This window comes from Convolutriloba macropyga, chromosome 8, assembly GCF_964194025.1.
Source record: "Convolutriloba macropyga chromosome 8, txConMacr16.3, whole genome shotgun sequence".
In the NCBI taxonomy this organism is placed as follows: Eukaryota; Metazoa; Xenacoelomorpha; order Acoela; family Convolutidae; genus Convolutriloba; species Convolutriloba macropyga.
In genome coordinates this window covers 5,294,579-5,319,714 of record NC_134475.1, presented here as the reverse complement: position 1 = coordinate 5,319,714, position 25,136 = coordinate 5,294,579, and the positions used below count along the sequence as shown (strand labels likewise).

The 25,136-nt window shown below is 36.2% G+C and overlaps 1 protein-coding gene across 1 annotated transcript; it reads right to left on the bottom strand.

Annotated features, from left to right (window-relative positions):
- Positions 1 to 22,783: 22,783 nt before the first annotated feature.
- LOC142344333 (uncharacterized) lies at positions 22,784 to 24,599 on the bottom strand. The gene is made up of 3 exons (XM_075395920.1): positions 23,824 to 24,599; positions 23,426 to 23,630; positions 22,784 to 23,272 (listed from the first exon to the last, which is right to left on the bottom strand). Exons 1-3 carry the CDS (start codon positions 24,597 to 24,599, stop codon positions 22,784 to 22,786), a joined length of 1,470 nt encoding a protein of 489 aa, XP_075252035.1.
- Between the last annotated feature and the right edge of the window lie 537 nt (positions 24,600 to 25,136).

Below are 25,136 nucleotides of genomic sequence, written 5' to 3'. Positions count from 1 at the left end.
ATGTCATTTACAAACTCAGTAAACGTAGTTAACAACTGCCAGACACGCAATCGCAACGCGAATACCCAACAACTTAAACGAGATTTCACGCGATACCCAACCGTGCCCCCAAAACTACCAATACAGCAGCATCTGTATGAATTGTGGCTTAAGATGAAGTCACACTCACCGACAGATTTGTCCCGCAAGTGGAAAAAGTGTAACATCTGTGGAATAATTGGTCACTTTGCGAGAAAATGTCGAAAGCCAAAACGATCACAGGGACAAACATATAAAACACCTCAAACAAACGTCAATCAAATTGATAAGTCTCCGGAAAAAAATGATGACGAAGAATCAGTTAACTACATAACCAGTTATCAGCAATTATACGACCAAGTATACGATTCGAATTATGACAGTGACTCTGACGACTACGTGGCGGCAATCTCATCGGACTCGGCAGATCAACTAGAACCATTAAACGTCAAAGTACAATTCGGAGAAATAAAAGCAAACGCTATGATTGACTCTGGGAGCGCGGATAGTCTAATAACAAAAACACTAGCAAACCAAATACTCCGGACTACACAATCCGCGCAATGGATCACCAAGAGAGAAAAGCGGGATCTCAAAACATTTTCAAACGACCCAATTAAAGTTCTGGGACACCTGGAGACAACAGTTGCATACAATAGCTGGACTGATGGAAAAGCAATTCTGACAGTGGTGGAAGACGGTCACAAGATCATTATTGGAAGAGACGTCTTCCCAAGCCTTGGCCTCGCAGTGGTACAACAACACCAATCGGAGACTGGTAAATGTGTTAATAACATTAATAATTTTGCATGCAAAATTAAAGAGACAATCGCGGCGCAATTTCCTCACTTAGTATCAAGTATTGGTTTGTCCAAAACACATGTAGCGAAATCAAAATTTCATCAAAAGCTCACAGCAAAGCATCAAAAAGGTCGGCGCGTCCCAATAAATCTACAACCCAGAGTTACGGCAGATTTAGAACGTTTACAGAACGAAGGTCATATTGAAAAACTATCTAGTTGCTCCGATGAAAATTTCATATCTCCGATCGTAATTACAGTCAAGAACGATCAATCTATAAAGCTCGCATTAGATTCTAAAGTTCTAAACAAAGCAATACACAAAAATAAATATCAAATGCCAAACATTGAAATGTTAATTGATACAATATAACAACACCTAACTAATACACAAAATGGTCAACAGGCATATTTCACCACATTAGATCTAAAATATGCATATAGTCAACTGAAAATACACCATGACACTGCAAAACACTGTAATTTCAACATTTTCTGTGGGGAATCCACCGGCACTTATAGATTCAAAACTGGATTCTACGGTCTTACAGACATGCCGGCAGAGTTTCAGAAAGCAATGGGCTACACTTTAGTAAGTTTACAAAACACTTACTGCTTTTTAGACGACATCATTATCGTTAGTACTGGAACTGAAACAGATCATTTGGCATATGTTACAAAATGTTTAAAAAAATTAGAAGAAGACAATTTAAGAGTAAATCTTCAGAAACCACTTTGCAAAAACAGAAATAGAATGGTTAGGATATAAATTTACACAAACTGGAATATCACCAATAGAAAGCAAAACTGCAGCAATATTAAAAATACCACCACCAACAACACTCAAACGACTTCGATCCTTTCTTGGGTCAGTACATTATATAGGTAAATTCATACCACACTTAGCACAATTATGCCACCCACTTGGACCACTTCTGAAAAAATCTATAAAGTTTGTTTGGACGGAGGAACACACCCAAAATTTTAACTTAATAAAAAAAATTGCCAACAGCACAGAAAATAGCCATTACAATCCAAAATTTGATGTTCGAGTTAAGTTTGACGCTTCACGTTCTGGATTGGGTTCAGCACTTGAGCAGAATACACCCGAGGGTTGGAAACCGATAGCATTTGCGTCACGATTCCTCAACTCCACAGAATAACGTTACAGCGTTAATGAACTAGAACTTTTGGGAATAGTCTGGTCCATTGATTATTTCTAGTAAAGTAATGAAGTACTAACGTAAAGTACTTCTAGTAAAGTAAAAAAGTACTACAATAAAGTACTAACTATATGGAAAATGGAAAAAATTTTACTGTAGTAACGGATCATCGAGCCCTATTGTCAATTCTAAAAGAGCACAGATCAAAAAAGTCATATAATAGTCGGCTATCTAGATGGATAGATAGATTACTTCCGTTCAACTTCACAATTTAACACATGCCGGGAGCAAAAATGGGTTTAGTAAACTACATATCTAAAAACCCATTTGCAAGAGCTAAAAAATATCTACATATGACGAACACTTTGTAGTAGCGACAATCTCTAAATTTCGGAATTCAATGAAAAATCTAAAAAAAAAATAAACAGAACGCATTACAAAAACTTAATGGCATATTAAAGTTACATTCGCCTTCATTTCCTTTGAAATAGCCATTTGCATCGCAAATGAATACACCACTAAATATTAATTCACAAATTTGTAGTAAACCACTCGCATCACAATTACTCTCCCCTCAAAAGAAAGTACCATTCGCGTCGCAATTAACACTTTCAAATTCAACAATTAATCTGCATTTATATTATCCATTCGCATCGCAAATACCTCTTAAAGTTAGAAAATCACAATTTGCACTAAATAACTGTAAAGTGAATAATTCACATTCCATTAACAAATTTGCTGCAAAAGAGGTGCAAATGTCAGACAGTAAAGAATGTGAACACTCTGAACAATTATACCCAATAAAGCCCATTAATGGTGTTCAGTCAAATAATCCACCTAAAATCGCTAAATTAAGCGCGAAAACACAAATTCCAAAGTATAAATACAACTCGCACAAGAATCGTTTGCTTTTTGCCCAAAATAGATCTACAATCCACTTAACCTTGAACAATTCTGTCAAAACGCTTCACACAAATAATTCAGTCAACCATATCACCAAAATGCCAAAAACTAAAACTACTCGGTCGAAATCAACCCCAACGAAGGCCAGAGTAACATTCTCCGATACAACCCTTCTACACCCGGCACTCATACATCATCTAACATCGAGACTCCTTCAGGCAGGTTAATTGAGGAAGCAGATGACAACTACTTCGCCGAAACGCTAAATAAAATATTTAGCAGAAAACTCTTGGCTATACTCACTGGGAGGGACGCAATTCTCAAGGAGGTGAGAGACTGTATAATACAAGGCGACCCCGATAGGCTTCGAGAAATCAGTCCCTACATTTTTTCCTACTGGCGAGACGTTAGCGTAAAGCATGGTTGTGTCTGCCTTGACGAGCGAATAGCAATTCCGATTGCTATAAAGGACGCAGTACTCAAGGACATACACTCGACACATCCCGGAAGTTTTGCCATGCTTTCACTTGCGCAAAACATTTGGTGGCCTTACATCCGTTGGGATATACTGGCAAAAGCCAGTGAGTGCAAAGCGTGCACGGATATACGTAAGAATCTTAAATCAGTGATTCCGCATCGCAAATGGGCACCTTTACCAAAATGCGTCGAACCGAACCACGAAAAACAGATAGATTTTGGTGGACCAATAATTAATGAAAAGGGTATAGAACAGTATTTCATTACAAATGTAGACAGATACTCAAAATATCCCTCAGCAGAAATTGTAAATAACGCCTCCGGTACAAGTATAATCAAATTTCTTATATATATATATATATATATATATATATATATATATATATAATCACGGAGTACCTAGAACAATCAGATTAGATCAAGCAAGATGTTTTACAGGAAAAAAGTTTGAAACATTTTGTACGGAAAAAAACATTACACCTATATTTGCACCAGCAAATGACCATAGAGCAATTGGTCTAGTAGAGCGCCTTATTCAAACAATTAAACGACAATTATCTTGCATGAAATCACAAGTAAATAAAAGTTTTAATTTAGAACTTTCATTATATGCAATTATACAAAGACTGAGAATTTCAAAACAAAAGACAAAAGACATCACACCATTCGAAGCACACTTTGGTAGAACATGTAATACACCTATTTCTAATATTACTACTAAACCTAACAACACTAATTTAAATTACAATAAAATAATCAATTATTATTTAGAAGAAGACCAGGCCGTGCATATTTAACGGAAGAACAATGGGCAGATACAGCCCTATGTTCAGACACTGAGATCGAGAAAGACATCTGTGCCGCAAATGCCCGCGCAAGAAAAGAAGAACAGCAAATGAAAGACGGAGAGCAACGGTTGATCAAATCAGAAGGAGTTTCGAGGCCAATTCCGTGCACAGAAAGAAGCATCCAAGTAAAATTAGCCATAAAATTACACGAAAGCCAAACACAAAAGAAGAACCTTGATGGACTGTATGAAGTGCTTGCTCCCGGAAGCACAGTGTGCAAAGTCAACCCAATGACGAGCGTTATCAAGGAGCCAAATCGTCCAGAGGTTCGAGTCCGAAATTCGGATATCGCGAAGTTTGGCACGAAAGCAGAACGCGATTCAGAACTGACTCAATACGTAGAGAGAAGACCAAAGAAGATACCCGAAAAAACAATCGAGCAGAAAATCAACAAACATAGACGAGACTTAATAAGAAAAAACACCGGGGAAAAAAGGTCAAGAGAAATAGAAAACAGGCTGATGACGTTAGCGTGGTATCTTCAGGACGATCTTGTATCTCCTCAGCAAGTGACGTAGCACGCTCTCTAAAGATGAGAATTCGGAAGCAAAATCCGAAACATGACGACGCTTTCATCAATAGACCTCACCTTACACAAATATTAAACAGCAGTCCGTCTGTTCCAATTGCGCCGCCACCAACTAATCCGAATGAAGCAGGGCCATCAGCGGTACAAATGACCAATCCACCAATCCCTACTCCAATTTTACGCAAAACAAGCAAACGACAGCTAACTATAAGCGACACGTCTGACTCTGATACGTCGTCTGTGAGAAAGAGCAAAAGGACCCTTAAACAAAAGAAATCATCGCAGTCGTTGGTAGAGAAAATCCGAAATACAGAAGGATACTCAACGGACATGCCTGATTCTAATACCGAATTTATTGGACAAGTATCGCCACGAGACCCTAATGAAAGGTGGACAGCAGACCCAAACCCGAATCTCCCAAGGGAAATGGCGGTATTACATGCCGAAAATGAAGAGAACTCAGAATCTGATTAAAAAAATAATTGAAACTTTATGAACTCTTTATATTTTAAATATTATTCAATATTTTATTATCTATGTAACCGGTGAATACTTATTAATTTTCTGATTTTATATACTAATTTTTTTCCCGACATGGGGAAATGTCATACGGTATGGATAAATCATCATATATCCATAACCGTATTTAGTTCAGTTTTATCCATTTGAAGGGCAAGTGCTTCTGTTACTTAGTTTAGTTTCAGTTCATCCAAATATTCATCACTTCTTGTCTGTTCGTGATGTCGGTGCAGGAAATTGTCTGTACAACTTATAAACAAATCTTGCAGTTCCTTCCTGTCTTGTGATAATGTTATGAACAAAATTTCCATTTCTTAAATTGTACTTATTTTAATAATTCTCTCATTTGCACTGCTGAAAATCAGTTCTAATTCAAATCTAGTAATCCGCTTCTCAATTGGACTCAGTTGAATAGAATAGTGCCAATCGCACCGCGATTGACTAAGCTGACAATTAGAAAGTCTAATTGTAATAATTGAATTGCCATTTGTGGCGCAATTGCCGAAACTGATTTGAGCTATAAGCATTCGCGACACGATTGGAGCAATCTGTCATAATTGGGTATAACAAGGAACTTATCCGTAACTTTGGGAAACATAAAAGACGTCTAGACATTGCTTCATAAATGTGTTTTCTTGCCACCTAAAATTTGTTTTTTTTTGCTTCATTGCAGAAACTGAACGCAAATGAGTGTTCCATTAGGTAATTACACCTTTACTCCTGCAGGTTAACATTTACGGAGATTGGATTTCAGTTGTGCTTCAAGTGCTTTTTCAACTGAAATGCACCTGGGTTCCGCTTACCTGAACACGGTTCAGCTAGATTTACCTAGACCTCTTTTAGTGTTGAAATCAGACAGTCCAGATTTTGGTGGCCTACATTGTACCTTGAGCTACAAATTTTTGAGAACAATTTTTCATTATAAAATCACTCTTAAATCATTTGAGAGAGTGTTAACAATACTTCCAGGAAAATAGTAAAATGCGATGTAGTCTAACTCCAACAGTTTTGGATGTGTCTTTTCCAGGATCGAAATCTTACAAACCGCAACGTTATACTCATCAAGACCGATCGCACAAATCTGTGGGTAGCGCAGCATAATCTAACAATTCTCAAACATGTCATGTTTGAACTAGAAATGTGTCTTTTTTGGCAGATAAAAAAATCTGGTACGATTTTAAAGACACGGAAAAAGGTAAAATCTACAAGCACAGACACCGCAAGCAAAACACACACAAAGATACAAATACAAAGTGCAACACCAAAAAAAACATTGTTTTCTTTCTGCAAGTGATCGTTTCTCATCGATCAAATAGCTCATTGTAGTGTTTTTTTAAATTGTTCGATGTGGATTATTTGAGGCAATTGTAACATTTATTGTAGTTTGTGCACTAAGCTATGAAATTAATCTTTTTCCTTTTTTTTGAAAAGATTTGTAGTTTTTGACGTTTCATGAGCATAATGAAACAATTAGTTTTTAACTTCTTGGTTTTTAAAGTCCTCTTTATGTAATTTTGGTTTTGGACAGATCTATCAGCGCAATTTGTAACAACTATTATGTAATTTTATAATTTTTTTTTAAATTAATTTTTGATAGTTTTTGTACTCTGTCTCTATTTGTGTCAATTATTTAAGAGTACTAACTATTTCTCCCCTCTCTCTCTCTCTCTCTCTCTCTCTCTCTCTCTCTCTCTCTCTCTTACACACAACGCCCACATACACCACTACCCGTAAAAGTGCACATACATAAGGTCATCAGCATTGGTTTTGTCACAAGTGTTTATAATTTTTTTTTAATTGGAAACTAAGTGTGGACTTTTTTAGTTGATTGTATTTGTAATTGTAGGAATAAAAAAGCAACAAAGAGTTTGGAAAATTTTAATGTTTCATTGCCGTATGTGGAAATTTTTTCAAATGTATTACCAGTTTTACCGAAAAAAAGCAATTTTTTTTTAACATATTTAAAATTTCATTATGCAACAGTTTTTGCCCAATGCCTATCTTTGCGTCTAAAATGTAAGAAAACACAAAAAATTGTCTTTTAAAACCCTGCGATACAATAAAATTCTATAATTTTTAGAGCTGGGCTTCATCTTTTTTTTGCAGTTTTTTTATAATTTTTTTAGTAGTTTGTTAACCGAAAAAGAAGAAAAAACTTCCCCTTACAAAACAAAATGAGGGGAATTCCGCAATCAAATAAAATAATTAGCTGTTCAATGTAAAAGAGCACCCACAGACCCGATAATACAAGTGCGAAGGGCGTTTCCAAAATTAGAAAATTATGCTAATAAAAATTGAAAAATTTCAATAGAAGGTTATGAAGTTTTGATTTCACCTTTCGGTCCATAAACTCATTGGATCGCATTTTTTTGATCGCATTATGCTACATGGGGTTATTTCGAGTAATCTACTCCGAAAAAAATAAGGAAATATAAAAAGATGAGAATTGTTTCCATCTTTATTTTTCAATAATCAATTTGGTTTATTTGATTGTTCCTTCCATGAACACCGTTTCCTATGTCTGCGCGGTTTTGAAAATACTAAAATGGTTAATTCTGATTAAATAATAAAATTCTGATTAATAAAATGGTGGTTTTTTTCTTAACGATGCGTAATCAAAAGTTGAACTTTGACTGAAGAAAAAAAAGCCAGCTTCGCCTATATATTCCCCTATTTTAAAAAATATTGGAACCATTATGCGTGAGCGTTTTGGTGGAGACGTACTCAAATTTTAAGAAAGAGATTTTGAGAAACTTTTTACAAGTGAACGTTTGTGACCTTACAGACTGTGAAAAGACTGTCTGCCGGTCTTAATTTTTTAACTACTCTTTTTTTACTACTAGTAATTTTTCTACTACTGGTAATAAGTGAAAACAGTTTTGCGCTGCCATTTTTTCTGGTTAAAGGTCTAGCATTTTTTAAAAAATTCAAGTTTCAGCACACTTAAAAGAAACTTGAATTATTGTCAACCACATTATTAAGTTAAAAAAAATGACAATAGAAGTTAACAGTAATGTACCAGTGAACCCAAAATTGATACATCTTGATGAGAAACATACTAAAACATGGTTAATCTTGCCAAGATGTTGTCCATTTACACAATATCCAAGAAAGATTGACCATAATATGACAGGCCATACTAAGTTGTTAAACCCTTTTAGAAGCCTACCATAGGCCCGTTTCACTTGAAAAACAATTCAGGTTTGCAATTGGTCTTTAATGAAAAAATTTAGAGTAGAAAAGGTGAGCAAAAATTGCACAACCGAACAGCAGATCATATTTAAACCAAGTAACCTATTTTTTACAACAAAAACAGTCTGAAATGGAATAAACTTCCGCTTGAAATACGTAAACTAAAATCTCAAAACGAATTTTAAAAATATTGAAACAGCATTTGCCAAAACCAACTTTAAAAAAGTTGAAACAGCATCTGCTTTAGCAATTTAAAATGGTACCATTCGAAGGAAACATGGGCCACTTCAAAGTTAATTTTATGCTTATCAGAAAACGGAATCCCCTATTTCGATTCAAAAAAATTGTACTGGACAATAAAAATTGTATCATATACCTGACTTTTAAACTTTAAACGACCGGTGATGAAACTAATTTTTTGTCAATTAGGAAAAATTAAACTAAAGCGCCTTTTACCATCTTAAATGTCCGGAATATAATGTTTCTCATCTGCTTGCTGAATGCATTGATAACAATTTTTTCGTTATGCGTTTTCGTAATCAAAAATGACAAGACCAAAAGCGGACAATGTTTAATTTTGAACCCATAGATGCAAATAATACAAAACGTATTGAAACTTGAAAAGCTAAATCAAACAGTGAATGCCTCATCTCGTTGTGTGCAGATTAAGCAAAAACATGTACTGCCGCTTGAAATTTTGAATAACTTTTTGATCTTCCGTGTAAAAGCGATCATGGTTATCAGTGAGTTTCGTTAAATCATCGTCATCAGTAGAATTCGATTGCAGATTTTTCCGCCCAGTGTTATGAGCCACTGTAACATAGTGACAGTTGTGACGACTGGAATGAACTATGTCGTCAGTAGGGGAAAAAGGGGTAATGCGTACAAAAAAAAATTCTCTCAAAATCAGGACATTTATTGAAGTAAATTCAAAACTTTGAGAGCACAATGGTGATAATGAATAAAAATCAGACATAGATGATAATTTGAGTTCGTTCCACATCTCAAGCTCTTATTCACTTAAACACATATAGACATTTTGACTTTATTTTGATCAATATCCAAATTTTGAGTGAAATTTTAATTGCAAACATAACCCCTTTTTTCCACTCGTGTCCTCCGTTTTGTCTTGCCAATTTTAGTTAAAGATGACTTTTAATTTTAATTTTGTGGATCTAGGTAGTAATTAGTACAATTTTGGTTTCCATCATGTCATATTTTAGTACTTCATTCCGAATTGGCCTTCATGAACTGCAAACAGGCCTAAAAGATTGAAAATGGTCAAAATTTGAAAGATATCTGAGAATTATTTTTCGGCAATTCTAACCTCTCGAAACTGAAACCATCAGCCGACATATCACAATCCAAGTTATATTAGGCGCCACACAGCTCATCAAGTTCCAAAATGTCGTCAGAAAGCAGGTCAATAGAGTCGCTTTCTTCCGGCCAAATCTATCCGAAATTATTCCAAAAGGCAAACTCGAAAAGAATAAACCAGCCAATGATAGAGATCCTAAAAGTGCCTCAACATATGGGCTAAGTTGCATTTCGACATAAAGTCGGGCTGACAGAAAGGGCTGAAGTTGAATAGCGCTGAAGCCTCCGATATAGGAAAGTGAAAGTATAGAACAAGTTAAAATCTGGGCTTTTCCGAAACCCAAATGGTCAATAATTTCCCTAGTCGTGAATGCGTGATCAGAATCTGAACAGGAATGATTTTTTTCAAGTGTTAAGGACGCGGATTGCGAATCTTCTAATAGCCTCTGCTTTTCATTATTCTCGTCTTTCGAACTTGGATCGGCCATAATTTATCAATAATAAATGACGATAAAAGTTAACTATTCAGAAATTCAAATAACTAAGTTGGAACGGTTTAATATTACTATCAATACCAATTAACTAACTGACACTAAACAGTGCTCCTTAGAAAAACTGGGGCTCTGATCTGGTGAACTGACCTGGCAAAGTGACTGAAAAAAAATTACAGAACCCACCCGGGTCGAGGTTGGCCGTGAACATTCGTGAGAAATGCGGTGAATTGCGGTGAAAAAATAATTTTCCTTACATCTTTTTGCGGTGAATTGCGGTGAATTATTTATTTTCACCGCGTTCTCAGTATTCTTACAAAAAAAAATCTGACCTACACGGGTTCGAACCTGCAGGTTGAGGTCCATGTTCTAAATGACTTATGAAATTACTCATCTAGACAAAAATGGGATACGATCCAGACTTAAGCTCGTTCAACTATTGAAAAGACTCAAGAAAAATATCAATTGATCAACGTGAGAAGTTCTGTGTCTAGTTTACTGAAATAATTATGTTGTAACTTGCTCGATGCTGAAAAAAATTATTTCAACTCGCGCAATTCTGGGTTCCAGACAGAATGACCTTTGATCAATTTGCGACAGGTTTAAATGACATCTAATCTGACCATTCAAGAGTGACAGACCCGTAGACCAAAGAGCACATACCGAAAAAGGAAATATTTCTTTAAAGAACTTAGATTTCTTCTTGCAAGACATTTCATCTCTTCAAATTCTCTAACTCTCTGCACAAATGTCAAGGAAATTGTAAAAAAATTTATAAAAAAAGCGGAACGTTTGCTAACAAACAGTTTTTGCATAAATACACGTAATCCAGCTGTTTTTTGGCAAAAAACTTTTTTGGAGGATTTTGACACAGAAAGGTTTATCAATTTTTAGAATAATATTGCATCTAAGCAGAGAATTTGCTGTCAAAGTCTGATGAATGGTTTTTTACAGACCACATTGGCAAAAACAGAGCCTAAAAAATTTCCTGTATTTTCACGCAAAAATCATAGAGAAAACTAATGTGTGTGTGTGTGTGAGAGAGAGAGAGAGAGAGAGAGAGAGAGAGAGAGAGAGAGAGAGAGAGAGAGAGAGAGAGCATTTTCAGTCGGATTTTTTTTAAGTTTTCGAATCCACCTCTTAAAAAATATCCACTGCTCAATTAAAAGCACTTTCCAATTTTAATCAATCGTTATAGCTTCTATTTTTTGCAGATGGGATACAGCTTATTATTTGTGAAAAAACTATAAAATTTTTTGAGCAGAAAATCTGATTCTAATATGTTCGAAAAGTTTCTGGACAGTGTAGATATGTTGTGGTTTCAAATTCAGAACCATTGTCATAAATATCAACAGTAAATTATTTTTTATATCCAGTAAAAACGTTATTTTTGTTTAAAAATTTGATAATTTGCAGTATTCAAACATTTGTCGAAGTCGCGGATATGGATATGTGGTGTAAACATATCAAATGATTAAAATATGTACTAAATTGTTTCCGCTTATAAAATCATTTAGTTCATTCGTTAACTTCTAGTTTTTCACTGAGGTCAGAATTACCTCCGACTAAAAATAAAAAATCAAGTGTTCGAATAAGTTCATACGTCCCATTTTGTTGCTCCTTATATTTTCGTTCTTTGTCAGTTAAACCTTACATTCAGTTGCTTGTCAATCTCTCCTGTTTTGGACTGAGAATAGTTTGTTAGTGGAATCGAGTAAGCTTTCCCTGTAATACTTTAATCCGTAAAGTATGTGATTGAAGAGCAATTGCTTGTCTAAATTTCTGATACTGGATTGGTGGTGCGAATGAATTAAATATAGTTTACGTAGCTTGAAAGTACAGCTTTCAGGATTATCTTGCGATAGTGTTATGATTGTAACTCTGTTCTCTAGTTAGGGAATACTGACTCGACCTCACTAACAATCTATTCGCAGTCCAAATCAGGAGAGATTGACAAGCATGTGAATTTAAGTTTTAACTGACAAAGAATGAAATTATGAGGAGCAACAAAAGTGGGACGTATGAACATATTTGAATATTTGTTTTTATTTTTAGTCGGAGTTACAACTTACCTCAGAATAACTAGAAGTTAATGATTGAACAAAAAGATTTTACGAGCAGTATTAAATTAGTAAATATTTTGATCATTTGATATGTATATAACACATATCCGCGACTTCGACAAAAATTTGAATACTGCAAACTATCAAATTTTTAAGTTTAAATAACATGTTTACTGGTTATTGTAAGCAATAATTTACGGCTGGCTTTTATGAAAATGGTTCTGAACTTGAAAAAACAACATATCTATCTGAAAACGCAATGCCTTTCCAAGTGATAAAATGAGAGTGCGGATGAACGGCACGTACAGAATAAGTTAACCAAACTTCAAAGTTAAAACAGCAAATGTGACACGAATGTAGTCCTGTTGATGAAACGAACAGATGGTTTGCGTTAACATGATAAATGCATTAAATTGAGGTAATATAACAGCAAAAGTATCACGAATGAATGACAATTTAAAACATAGACAAATAAAACAAGAGTGCTGAAAATTAATTTTAAATGAACAATTGAAAATGGAATTGTTTTTAGAGTATTTTGAAATGTTTTAATTTTGATTCTCGGCATCAATGACGCTCATTATGACCTCTCTTTCATATTCAGCTGAATTTTACTCATAATCTGAGGGGGAGTTTTTAAGTGGTCGGATTCAGGGATCCGGAGAGCTGACTACTGGAAGTTCGAATAAATTTCTTACAAAGGAGGTTGTGAAGCTTCCTCTTGTATTACTGTCTTCATCACAGTATTAATGGTCCGTGGTCGTTTGGGCATGGGTGCTGCTTCTTGATCGCTTACCGAGCAAACTAAACTTTCGAAACCGTAATAGTCAGGAGCTCGATGATTGTGCTTTCCTTTCGGTGTTGTGAGGCTGGAAGTGGAGGATGCTGCCGAAGCATTGGGGGTTGCTGACAGTTTCCAGCTTCGGCTTGTGGAATTCTGAGGCATAGTACGTTTCCTTGTACTCCTGGCTTTGGAAACATTACTATTAACAGAACACACTACCGAAGTATCGACCTCCTGTTGATGGCGAATTTTTTTTATCCACCATGTACTTCTTTGTCAATTCCTTCAAATGAAAGGCAATTTTCTCCTCCGTAGTTTTATCGAACGGAAGAAGGCATTTTTGTGTGTATTGTCAAAGATCTCTGTATCGTTCGGCTTTTGCACTTAATTTTGCCATGTCGCTAATCCGTACTTTAACCTTGGGGACGCCGTACTCTTTGATAACTGTTTTTGTGGGTGAGGTACGGACCACAGTACTTCCAGGAGTAAACGTGTCCCGCAAGCCCCTAAGGTCTTGCTTGGATCTTTTTGTTACTTCTCTCGGCAATTTGAGTTCCAGAGAATTTTCTGTTCGTGGGATCGATTTTCATAGTTTCACGTGGAGTATGAAACGAGATACCGATTTGTTCTTTTTGCCATTGTATCCCTAACTCGAATCCATTTGGGTTTTTTTCATGACTTCTTCTATGAGTTTGTCGCTTCTTTCAACCGTCACCCAACCGTTATCATCGAGGTAATCCTCGACTCGGACCGTATCAGCATTTAAACAACAAATTTAAAAGTTTTCATATGAAAGATTTGAAGATTTTGGGACTGTGCTTATAATACTAAGTGGTGTATTTGCTTTCCATTCAAAGTGTAATTAGAAAGTTTTTACAATTGTTGTATTTTGTTTGCATATACGTGATTGATATACTATTGACTTTATTGAATCTTTAATTGTGAGTTTTTTTATTTCTTTTAACTAATTTCATGCAGCTCATTTGTCGTTTAATTGTTTGTATCAAACGCTCCACTCATTCAAAAGCTCTTTGATCGTTATCAGGTTCTGTGACAATGTTAATATTATTTTGTTTACAGATATTTTTAATTTTCTTACCTATAAGGCTGCGTGCTTGGTCTAGTCTAATATTACTAGGAACTCCATGGATTTGAATTCAATCATCTAAGATTTTTAATGTAGGTCCGTTAGCTTTGTAAAATAATTTCCGGTCGAGTATTTGAAAAAAATGATCAATGCATGCAAAAAAATGTATATCTTGGTCTTCTTCACATGTAATCGGTTCAAAAAGTCTATTTGAGCTTACACATTAGGTTCAGTAGAGTTTACATGAGGATGCTATTTTGACGCGTGAATTATTGGTTTAAGATTCTTACCAATCGCCGTACACAGTTTGCATTTTGCAGCCTTATTCAATGTTTCCCGATTTAGTTATGGCCAAAATGCATACTGGCCCAGTGTTATCATGCCCCAACTTCCTTGGTCTGACAGATGCAGGGACTCGAGTACTGCATCTTGAATCGAATTGGGCATCGCTACCCGTTGGTTAATACACACATACAACCCCATCTAACGTGGAGGTCACGCCAGAATGAGTGTCGGTAGGGATTCACATCCTCACATCTCTGCTCGTCTCCTTCTAAGATGCAATCTCGTAGCTCTTTCAGTACCGCATCTTTGCTTGTTAAGACTGCCAGAAATCCCCTTGTGAACAATTGAGTGAGGTTATTCTCAAACACTTCTTCTATGGAATATTCAAGGTTTGGAGTTGTAGGGCCTTCGTTGGACGACCGCGTTGAGTTTAATCTTGAGTTAGGTATGGACTGGAAATTTAACCGTCCATTTGCTGATGCAGAAGGAGTTTGCGGAGTTGTAATCGATGCACTCATCTGAAAACTATTTTCAATTTGGATTTTTGTTTCGTTTACAGTGGTATTAAGAAGCAACTGAATCGTGCGAGCATTTAAGGCAGAAAGCAAATTGGAATTGTTTGTTTGTAGAACATTTGAGGCACAAGTGGACTGTGTGTGATTTACTGTGTTAAAATGTTGTGTTTGACAGATTATTGGTGCGGATTTTATATAAATTGATGCAATCGCGTAACAAATGCGGGTAATTGTTGCAACCGCAAGTTCGTCATCATATCTGTTTTTAACTTTTATTTTTTTGATTTGTTTGGCGAGAAGTGTAATCTACCAATCCCATTATTTTCATGCCTTGTATACGTTCAATATTAAAATCAAAGGGTAATAAACAATTTACATCTCGGTTTGATCTGCTATTGTAAGATTTATCTTTTTTGGATTGAAGTTCTTTTATGATTGAGAATAATGCTCTATGATGAGTGATGATGGTGAATGATTATCCTAACAGATAATATTTAAAGTATTCGATAGACCACACCACTCCTAATAATTCTAGTTCATTAACACTATGTTGTTCCTCATTTGAATTAGGGAAAGGAGACGCAAATGCAACTGTGTGCCTACCTGTTAGTGAGCGCTGTTCTAATGCAGACCCTAATCCAAATCTAGAAGCTTCGCATTTGGTTCGGGTTTCCAAGTGTGTATTATAGTGCGTTTTTTCTGTAGCGTTTGCTACTTTTTTAAGTGTTTGAAGAGACTGTCAAATTCATTATTCCTGATGAGTTTACTGTTCTTTTTGAGGAACGGTGGTAGTGGAAAACATTGTTGAGAGAGATTGGGGATGTAATTACCTAAATAGTGCACAAATCCTAAAAATGAACCTAGTTATTCTAAGTTTTTAGGTGCTGTTATATTTAAAATAGTCCGTGTTTTAGTATCAAGTGGTGCAATTAAAGATTGAATAAATCTATGACCCAACCAGTCTATTTCTGTTATAGGGAAGTGGCAGTTAGGTAGATCTTTTCTCAAACTGTTATCATCCAGATTTTTAGATCATTTATAGACTAACTTTAAATGAAATTATTTAGATCCTCGACTGACAACGATGATTTCGTCTAAATAGCAATGACTAAGTCCGGAGATGAGACCTGGAAAATCATGGTCTATTTGTTTCTTTATTAAGCATTAATTTTGATTGACGGTTAATACTGGTTTAAATTGCGTTAGTGAAAATCCAAGTTGTGGGAACAAATTCCGGCCAATTATAGGTCTGTGACCATCCTCTACGACGGTAAGGTTCCCATCTGTTGCTAACCAAACTTTACATTTCATTTTAGTATTGATTAGACCAATTGTCCTGATCAAACCATTGCAGAATGTCTTGAGATCATGGAAATCCGGTGTCTGTGTCCAGTAGATTTCTTTACTATTCAATATTACCGCGTGTGCTAGACTTATATTTATAATAGTGCAAACGCTACCCAATTCCACTAATGCATTTGTTTCAGTGCTTCCGAATTGATATGAATGTTGACTGGTTCCACTTCTCTAAGATTGTCACTATCAGACATAACGGCTACTCAGTTTTTGTCGAAGTCGGGATAGTAAGAGTCAAAATTGGCGTCGTATATACTAAGTTTTTGAATCTTCGCATCAATTTGGTTTACCTGTTCCTCCACCGTTGCAGATGTGCCGATGGTGGCTGCCTCTGAAGATGCATCGTCAACATTATTAAGGCGTGGTTTTGGCCTCATTTGGTTCTTGGTCCTCCGACAGTCTTTCGCAATGTGATTTGTGATTCCATTTTTTTGCAGTTCTTTCCCATTGCTGGACAGTTCTGACGATGACTGGCCGATCAAGCGTATCCCCAGTTTGGGCAAAATGTTGGTTTGTAGTTATTCTTTGTCGATCTAGGTCTATTCCATGTGTTTTGGATGCTTTTAATAGAAGTGTTTGCAATTTGATTGGAAACAGTATATGCTGCCGTTGCCGATATTTTCAACCGGTTCTGAATGCCCATTTCAATGTTTATTGCCAGATCCAAAGTATTCTTGGCCGTCCATTTCTATTTTAACAGCTCTCTTTGTAATTCGCAGTCTTGCTTGTTGACGATAGATAAATCGCGAATTATGGATTCCGCGTGGCTGCCGAGATCGCTGTTTATGGAAAGTTCTCGGAGGCATCTGCAAAGCTTCTATATTGGCTCTATTTTGAGCTGATTTCGTGTAAAAAATACAAAACGATCGAATGTTAATTCCCTTTGTTTTGTGAAGACCTTGTCCAAGCTGTCCCAGAGGTCCTTCGCCGAGATTTGAACAATTTGTACCGTTGGTTTTTGGGACGCAAAAATACGTCAGCAATCCGTGCCTAGACTAAGGTATGTAAGTGACACTGCTTTGTTATCGCAAAACTTCCACGGCCTATCGCCGCACATGATTCCCGCTGCTTCGATTTTTTTGGCATTTGTTGAGCCAAGCTTCTTCATAGATTGGTTCAGGGGTTAAGGTGTCTTTTCCCGGGGATGCATCTCGTAGTTTGTCAATCGAGATGCCTTCTTTTGCGAGTATTGCCAACTTCAAGATGATTCTTCATCGTTCCCATCTTAATTGGGGATCTAGAGTTGGTCGTTCAAAAATTGGTTCTATGGTTCTATCCCGAGGATGGCTCGTTTTTTTAGGTGCTGACTGCGCTATGTGATACCTTAGTCCGTAGAGTATGTAAATGAAGAGCAAATGTTTATCTAAGTTTCCGATAATTGATTGCGAATCCGATATAATTTACGTTGCTTGAAAGTACAGCTTCCAAGATTATTGTGTGATAGTGTTACCATTGAAACTCTATCCTCTAGTTAAGGAATACTGACTTGATTCCATTAAAAAACTATTCTCAGACCACAGGAGAGATTGACAAGCAACTGATTTTAAGATTTAAATAACAAAAAATGAAACTCTAAGAAGCAACAAAAGTGGGACGTATGAACATATTTGAACACTTGACTTTTTAGTCGGAGGTAAAACTTACCTCTGTGAATAACTAGAAATTAATGAAGGAACTATATGATTTCCTGAGAAGTAATAATTTAGAACAAATTTTGATGATTTGATATATATGTCTCATATATTCGTTTCTAGCTTCGTATCTTCTATTTTTTGCCGATGGAATACAGTTTAGTATTTGTGAAAAAATACTTACAACTTTTTGAGCAGAAAATTTGATTATTATGTGTTTGAAAATTTTCTGGACTGTGCAGATTAAAAATGAGATTTTGGGGAGGTTGGGGAGTTATAACTTCTAAAAAACAGCTTTCCGTTAGAAATAATGGTTTATTCAATTCGAATCATATTGAAAAATGCAGAATAGTATGTCCAAAAAATTTTCGTAAAGTTTTTGTAAAATAATTTAACGGGAATTTAGTTTTAAGGTCGTTAATGGGGGGAATCTTATGTCAAAATTAAATACAAACCAAAATTTTGTTTCATTGGTTATTATTTTCAATTTTGTTTGAAGGAAATAAGCTCTGCTTAGTTCTTGCAAACAGAAATGAAGAAAAAGTCATTCGAACTCGCAATACGATGGAGTAACGCAGCTTCCAAACACTCTCGGATACAACTAATTATGTTCAAACAGTTGTTAGTTTTATGTCTCAACTTATTGAGTTCCAAACCATTTTTCTCTGAGGACCAAGATTTTCACACTTCTTTTTTAAAAAAACGGTCAGATGAAAAGAAAAGGCAAAAGAATGATGTAGAGTTAGAAAATATCTAAATTTTCTAACCAAAATAAATTTCAAAAACTGGGTGTCATGTTTCGACATAATGAGGTTTTTTGTGACTTATTAAATCATACACAAAAATGTTTTCGAAACAACAGAAATGAATAAATCTCACTTGAAATTGGCACCAAAAGAGTGAAGATAGATTCAAACTGAATAGTTTGGAAAAGTTTTTTTATATTCTCTTCTACTTTTTCAGAGCTGGTCTTAGCTTTTTACTAATAAAGTTTTGGGAAGAATTAACAGTGTGTCGTTATAACTAAAAACCAAATATTGTTTTTTTCTTTTATTGCTTTTGTACAAAAACTATTAGAATTTAAGATCAAACATAGATACTACATAAACTCTATAGACGTCAATTTTAAAACATAAATTTCTGGCGTTTTATAACTTTACGACTCTCGCGTTTAAACGGTGCCAAGATAAGCTGACTTTAATGAGAGGCTTCTGCGAAACTTAAGCAATCAATGTCAGCAACTATTTCAACGAACCAACCGAATTTGAAATTTGCATAATTTTAATTGCACTTATCACTGTTTAACAGAAAAACAATTTAGCAAACTATTAAACCGGCCAAAATCCAAGAAAAGTTATAGGGATCAAGTCTCAAGTAATTATTGATAACAAAACTCGCCCAATAATGATTTGAGCTAAATCGAAAATTTATCAGTAGAAAACCTGTACAAAAATTTGGTTTCCTAGAACAGCTATGTCAAGAAATTGTTGGAAAATTCTTGCTTTTTTAATCTTTAATGCTCAGTATTTTAAATTTGAAACAAAAAATATGAAGAATATAGTTCCAATAATACCCATTTGCAAGAACATCAAAACGACTTTTAAAAAAGTTTTTTTTCTGTCGGTACAATGTGCAAGAATGTCACATTGATAGCAGTACAGTGTGTCAGCAAAGAGGATATGTTACAAACTTCTAGGATATGACACGCTGGCATTTAGCTCCAATTTTTTTATTGGTGGAACATTATTAGAATAAAGGTTGAAGTAACAACAACAATAGATGAGTAAAATGGCTGGATCATAAATAAGTAAATATCTAATTATTAATAGTAATAACAGAAGCACATAGCATAAAGAGCGTTTTATCATAAATTCAACAGACTGAATAAATGTATGCTGTTATTTTTTTTCAGCTTCATAAAATTAAAGTAATTATTTTCGTATAATTAAGTTCAACTAATATTCTTAAACACAGTACCTGGTTTAGAACCAGTACCATAGCGGCAAAAGTGCGCATGTTAAAGAAAGGCACTTCACTTGTTTCAAGAAAGGCACTTAAAATGAATGCAGTGCTGTAGAATTTTTGACACGTGCTTAACAGGTCCATTTAAAGGTTATGTATTTATGAATGAATTAACCGCCAAAATTCAAGTTAATAAACGAGTTTTTGAAAGTATTTTTTCAACAGCTAGTAGGAGAAGCTAGTAGAAAACAACCCCCCCCCCCCCCCTATGTTATCAGGACTCCCAGCACTGACTGACAATAACAGATCGCTGGTCATGAATATGAATATCCAAGCTTATACCAAGCATCCCGGGTCGATGTTCTTGGGTGATTTTATGTAAGAAGTGCGGTGAATGCGGTGAATTTTTGTAAGAAATGCCGTGATTGCGCTGAATGCGGTGAAAAAATTGATTCAACTCTTTTCACCGCATTTCTTCCAAAAATTCACCGCGAAATTCTTTCACCGCATATCTTAAAATTCACGGCATCGACTTTTGTGGCAAATTAATGTAAGGAATGCTGTGAATGCGGTGTCAAATAATGACTCACCGCATTTCACTGCAATTCTTACAAAAATTCACCGCGAAATACGCCGCATTTCTTATAAAAATTAAGCGCATTTGTTTTCCAACGTTTATTGATTCTACTTTAAACTCACAAGAAATATTATAGAAGTAAGAGACAGACGGCGCAGTAAAATAAAAAGTAGAAGATACGCTGTAGGTGAGAGGTTCGAACTCTTTTCGGGGTGCACAAATCTTACGCCCGCATTTTCTTCTTGTGTGGAGAAAAAAATCACGTCAATGTTCTCATGCCAGAACAAAGTCGTGACTCGGAAAGAGACAAAAATAGGCAAGTATGCTCCACGCGTAATAATAATTGGCACTCTGCCGCTAGACTCTGACAACAAACTGAGACTACAAAACTCAAAAAAATCTGGATAGGACACCGATCATCACACCTGACAAAAACGCGGATGTGCAGATTTGAGTCCACTACAAGAGTCTCTCCACGAGAACATCGCAGATAGTCTGACAGTAACGCAAAATAGTCAAAATGCAGAAACTGATTCCAAATTTAGTAGATTAGTGAAGAGCAAGCTGCAAGAAGCAATATGAACCTGAATTCAAAAAAAAATACCAACGAAATTTAATCAACTCTCGTGGAGTACGTCTATTTAAATCGTTGAAATTGATTGGAGTTGACTTAGAAAATTGGGAGTAGTAACAAACCTATACACCCTGGATCACCTTTTGGCTGATTTTACCCAAACATGTTCGATCATGCGCGCGGATGGAAAGTTCTTGGCAATTATTCCCTTTTAGTTTAGGATTGTTGCCTGAATATGTAAAACACGTACCTCAACTTCATTTTGAAATAGAGAGGTACCTTTTTTATGGGTTATTTACTCAAACATTATCTTGTCTCTTGATGGTTATTTATTGAGTCCGAGGAAACAAAAAACCATGCTGTTAACAGATAACTTGGAAATATTATTTTGCTTTAGTTGTAAAAATGAAACAAACTAAGAAATTAAATTAATAAAGCAATGTTAAGAACAAACAATAAACTACTTATAACAAGCATCTAAAAAAATTTAAGACACAATTCTCAGTTTTAAGTCATTGTTTTAAGTTTTATAAATGTACCCATTTAAAACTGCTTCTCCGTCAGCATCTTCTTCAACATCTATTTGTGTTGTATGGACATGTGGAAAAGCTTGTAACCCCCTTTTAGAGCTGTTATTGTCACAAGAAGCTCCTGCAGGTTTTTGTATCTCCTCGTCAATACTTCTTGAGACCCCAACTGGGGTGGAATTGGGCAGTTATCCCCTATAAAAGCTGTTATTGTCACAAGAAGCTCCTGCGCGGAGCATTCGCAGGTTTTTGTGTCTCCTCGTCAATACTTCTTGAGACCCCAACTGGGGTGGAGTTGGGCAGCTATCCCCTATAAAAGCTGTTATTGTCACAAGAAGCTCCTGCGCGGATTATTCGCAGGTTTTTGTGTCTCCTCGTCAATACTTCTTGAGACCCCAACTGGGGTGGAGTTGGGCAGCTATCCCCTATAAAAGCTGTTATTGTCACAAGAAGCTCCTGCGCGGAGCATTCGCAAGTTTTTGTGTCTCCTCGTCAATACTTCTTGAGACCCCAACTGGGGTGGAGTTGGGCAGCTATCCCCTATAAAAGCTGTTATTGTCACAAGAAGCTCCTGCGAGGAGCATTCGCAGGTTATTGTATCTCCTCGTCAACACTTCTTGAGACTCCCAACCGGGGTGGAATTGGGCAGCTATCCCCTATAAAAGCTGTTATTGTCACAAGAAGCTCCTGCGCGGAGCAGTCGCAGGTTATTGTATCTCCTCGTCAATACTTCTTGAGACTCCCAACCGGGGTGGAATTGGGCAGCTATCCCCTATAAAAGCTGTTATTGTCACAAGAAGCTCCTGCGCGGAGCATTCGCAGGTTTTTGTGTCTCCTCGTGAATACTTCATGAGACCCCAACTGGGGTGGAGTTGGGCAGCTATCCCCTATAAAAGCTGGTATTGTCACAAGAGGCTCCTGCGAGGAGCATTCGCAGGTTATTGTATCTCCTCGTCAATACTTCTGAGACTCCCAACCGGGGTGGAATTGGGCAGCTATCCCCTATAAAAGCTGTTATTGTCACAAGAAGCTCCTGCGCGGACCAGTCGCAGGTTATTGTATCTCCTCGTCAAAACTTTTTGAGACTCCCAACCGGGGTGGAATTGGGCAGCATCGTCAATGTTTAACGCTTGCTGGACATGCGTTGCTTCTTTGCAGGCGGCTCTTACTCTGCTTCGAAATCGATATATGGACATCTTGAGAACGGCTTTTCTTTTGGAGCTGCATCGAAATCAAATATTTCTTCCTCATCGGATTCAATTTGAGAAGTTTTCCAGAACCCAGGATCAGGTGGTGGAAAGGTTTCTTCAATCTCAGTATCAAGTTGTTCAGTTAAATATCTGGTGGTTTCACATTCACTGATCTCAATATAGGACTTTTGAGGTTTTTCCGAGGGCTGTTTCCGCTTGTGACCAATTTTGTAGTGTCCATACGCGTATGAGCTTATACCGTCACCCAGATAATAACGTTTATTGTCAAATGCACTCAAAGCAATTTCGTTAGACTCTGTTATGTTATGTGTGTGTTTGTCACTAGTTATAGATGTTAATAGTTTTCTAAATGGGGATTTTGATTTGAGCACATCTTTGAACTTATCATGATGAAGTGTCTTTTTCACATGTTTGCTCACACCCTTGGCACTTTGTGTGACTTTCTGCAAAGTTTTTACAGAATAAGCTTTTGTTTTCAGAAAAACTGCTTCCATCACAATGTCACCATTCAGCTCATCCGATAATTTAAGTGGCACTTTTTTGTTCAATTCACTGTGTAAGTGATGATCCTTGGGGTAATAACTCAAATCAAGTACGTGTTTCAGCTGTTTAAGATCTTCGTAAATGTCATCCGTCTCAATTTCATAAAAGAGAGAATCAGTGTCACGATACATCACTCTAGCTTTTATGTCAAACAAAGGCCCCATTTCTTCATAATGAAACCTGTACAGGTGTAATTTTGACAGATCCAAAATCGCAGCACCCAGATACGTTGGTTTATTCCACCTGATCTCTTTCTGGCTAAGAGTGATCCCAACAAGGTTCTCTCAAAATATAGTGAACTTCTCAAAATTGTACTTGTTGCAATAAAATTTTGCTTTCTCCTCATTTTCAACAAATACCATCTTGTAACGACATCTCAAATTTTCCATCGTTTTTCCGAAGCATGAATTGTTCAACAGTTTGAAAAAGTTCTTTTCAAAGGTGCTGATACCGGGTTGTTGTCGCAACTTTGTGCTCAATATAGCACTTCATAAAATCACTCTGGTTGAACTTCAGAGTCTTATGTAGTCTGGTTACTTGGAGCCCCTGTTGACAATAAAATTTCAGAACAGAATGATGACATACATAATTCTGCTTTGACTGAAGCGTTTCCAGAAGCTTTGGGATATGACTGGTCTTGTTTCCCAATTCTACTTGATACTGAGAAAGCATCTCAGCATCGATTTTTAACTTCTCAGCAGCCAGAGGGAAATCATTGTGACAGTCATGTAAGTTGCTAGGATAATTCAGATCAACCATTACAAAGTACCCAACATCACTTTCGTCAGATGTTTGCATGATCTTGTCCAAGCTGATGTCTGACCATTCAAATCCTCCGGTTGGCAGTTTTTTCATCATTGTTCCACCATATAAGTTAACGACATCCAGAAAAAGTCCATACGTGCTTGGCTTTCCTTCATCAAAGTCATTCAAGTATTTGTTGTTAGCTTTCATATATCGTTTCTCACCAATTCCATTCAATCCTCCACGGATTGCTCTCTCACAAAACAACAGCATATCTATATCAGAGAGCAAGTCCAACTTCACTTTAGTTGTTTTCAGCATTGCATCCCATGAAATATTAGGTGCACTATAGTAATGACAGGGGTCTAATCCATATACCTGATCAAAGAGTCTCAGGCATTTTTCAAACACGTCAGCCAGAAGAGTGACATCAGTTTTGAGATACAACATGAGATTGTCACCAAAGTTTTTGCAGCCAAACATATTCCAAACTTTGTTAGCATGCTGAACATCCTCCTCAGAAACATCAATTTGACCAGGCAATGAATTTATCCACTGATCACCATATTGAGGCAACGATTTTTCAGAGGCTTTCTCAAAGCTATCGAGAAACGAATATGAGAAAACTCCTTTCTTTTGCAAAATGTCGCAATTTTTTTGGAAATGTTTAGATAATTGACAATAGTCCTTTGTTTCGAGTGTTGTAACCAGAGTGTCAAGACTCCCGGATAAAAAATGATAGCTGTCAAGGAAACAAAATTCTTCAGATAGTAGCTTGTCATCTTTGCTTTTACCAACAGGAACAAGGAACGAGAATGAGATGTATGTCTCACTGTTGCAAGGAATGACTGTCAATTTTTCTTCCAATTGGATTTCAATGTATTTCAATAGATGATGTGCGTCATATTTACTAAGGTTGTGGAAAAAAATAGACGTAAAAGTCTGCGCACGAAGCTTAAGAATGCAGCTGTTGTGTGCAACTCCGTAAATTTCACCAGTAAAGTGATCATGATGGATTAC

Excerpts from the sequence above, each read along its gene's own strand:
- LOC142344333 (XM_075395920.1), bottom strand. The coding sequence starts at position 24,599 with ATGTTTGGCTGCAAAAACTTTGGTGACAATCTCATGTTGTATCTCAAA. Across the intron at positions 23,631-23,823 it reads AAAGTTGCGACAACAACCCG|CCAGAAAGAGATCAGGTGGA; the intron begins GTATCAGCACCT and ends GATCACTCTTAG. Across the intron at positions 23,273-23,425 it reads ATCTTAAACAGCTGAAACAC|AAAGTCACACAAAGTGCCAA; the intron begins GTACTTGATTTG and ends AAAACTTTGCAG.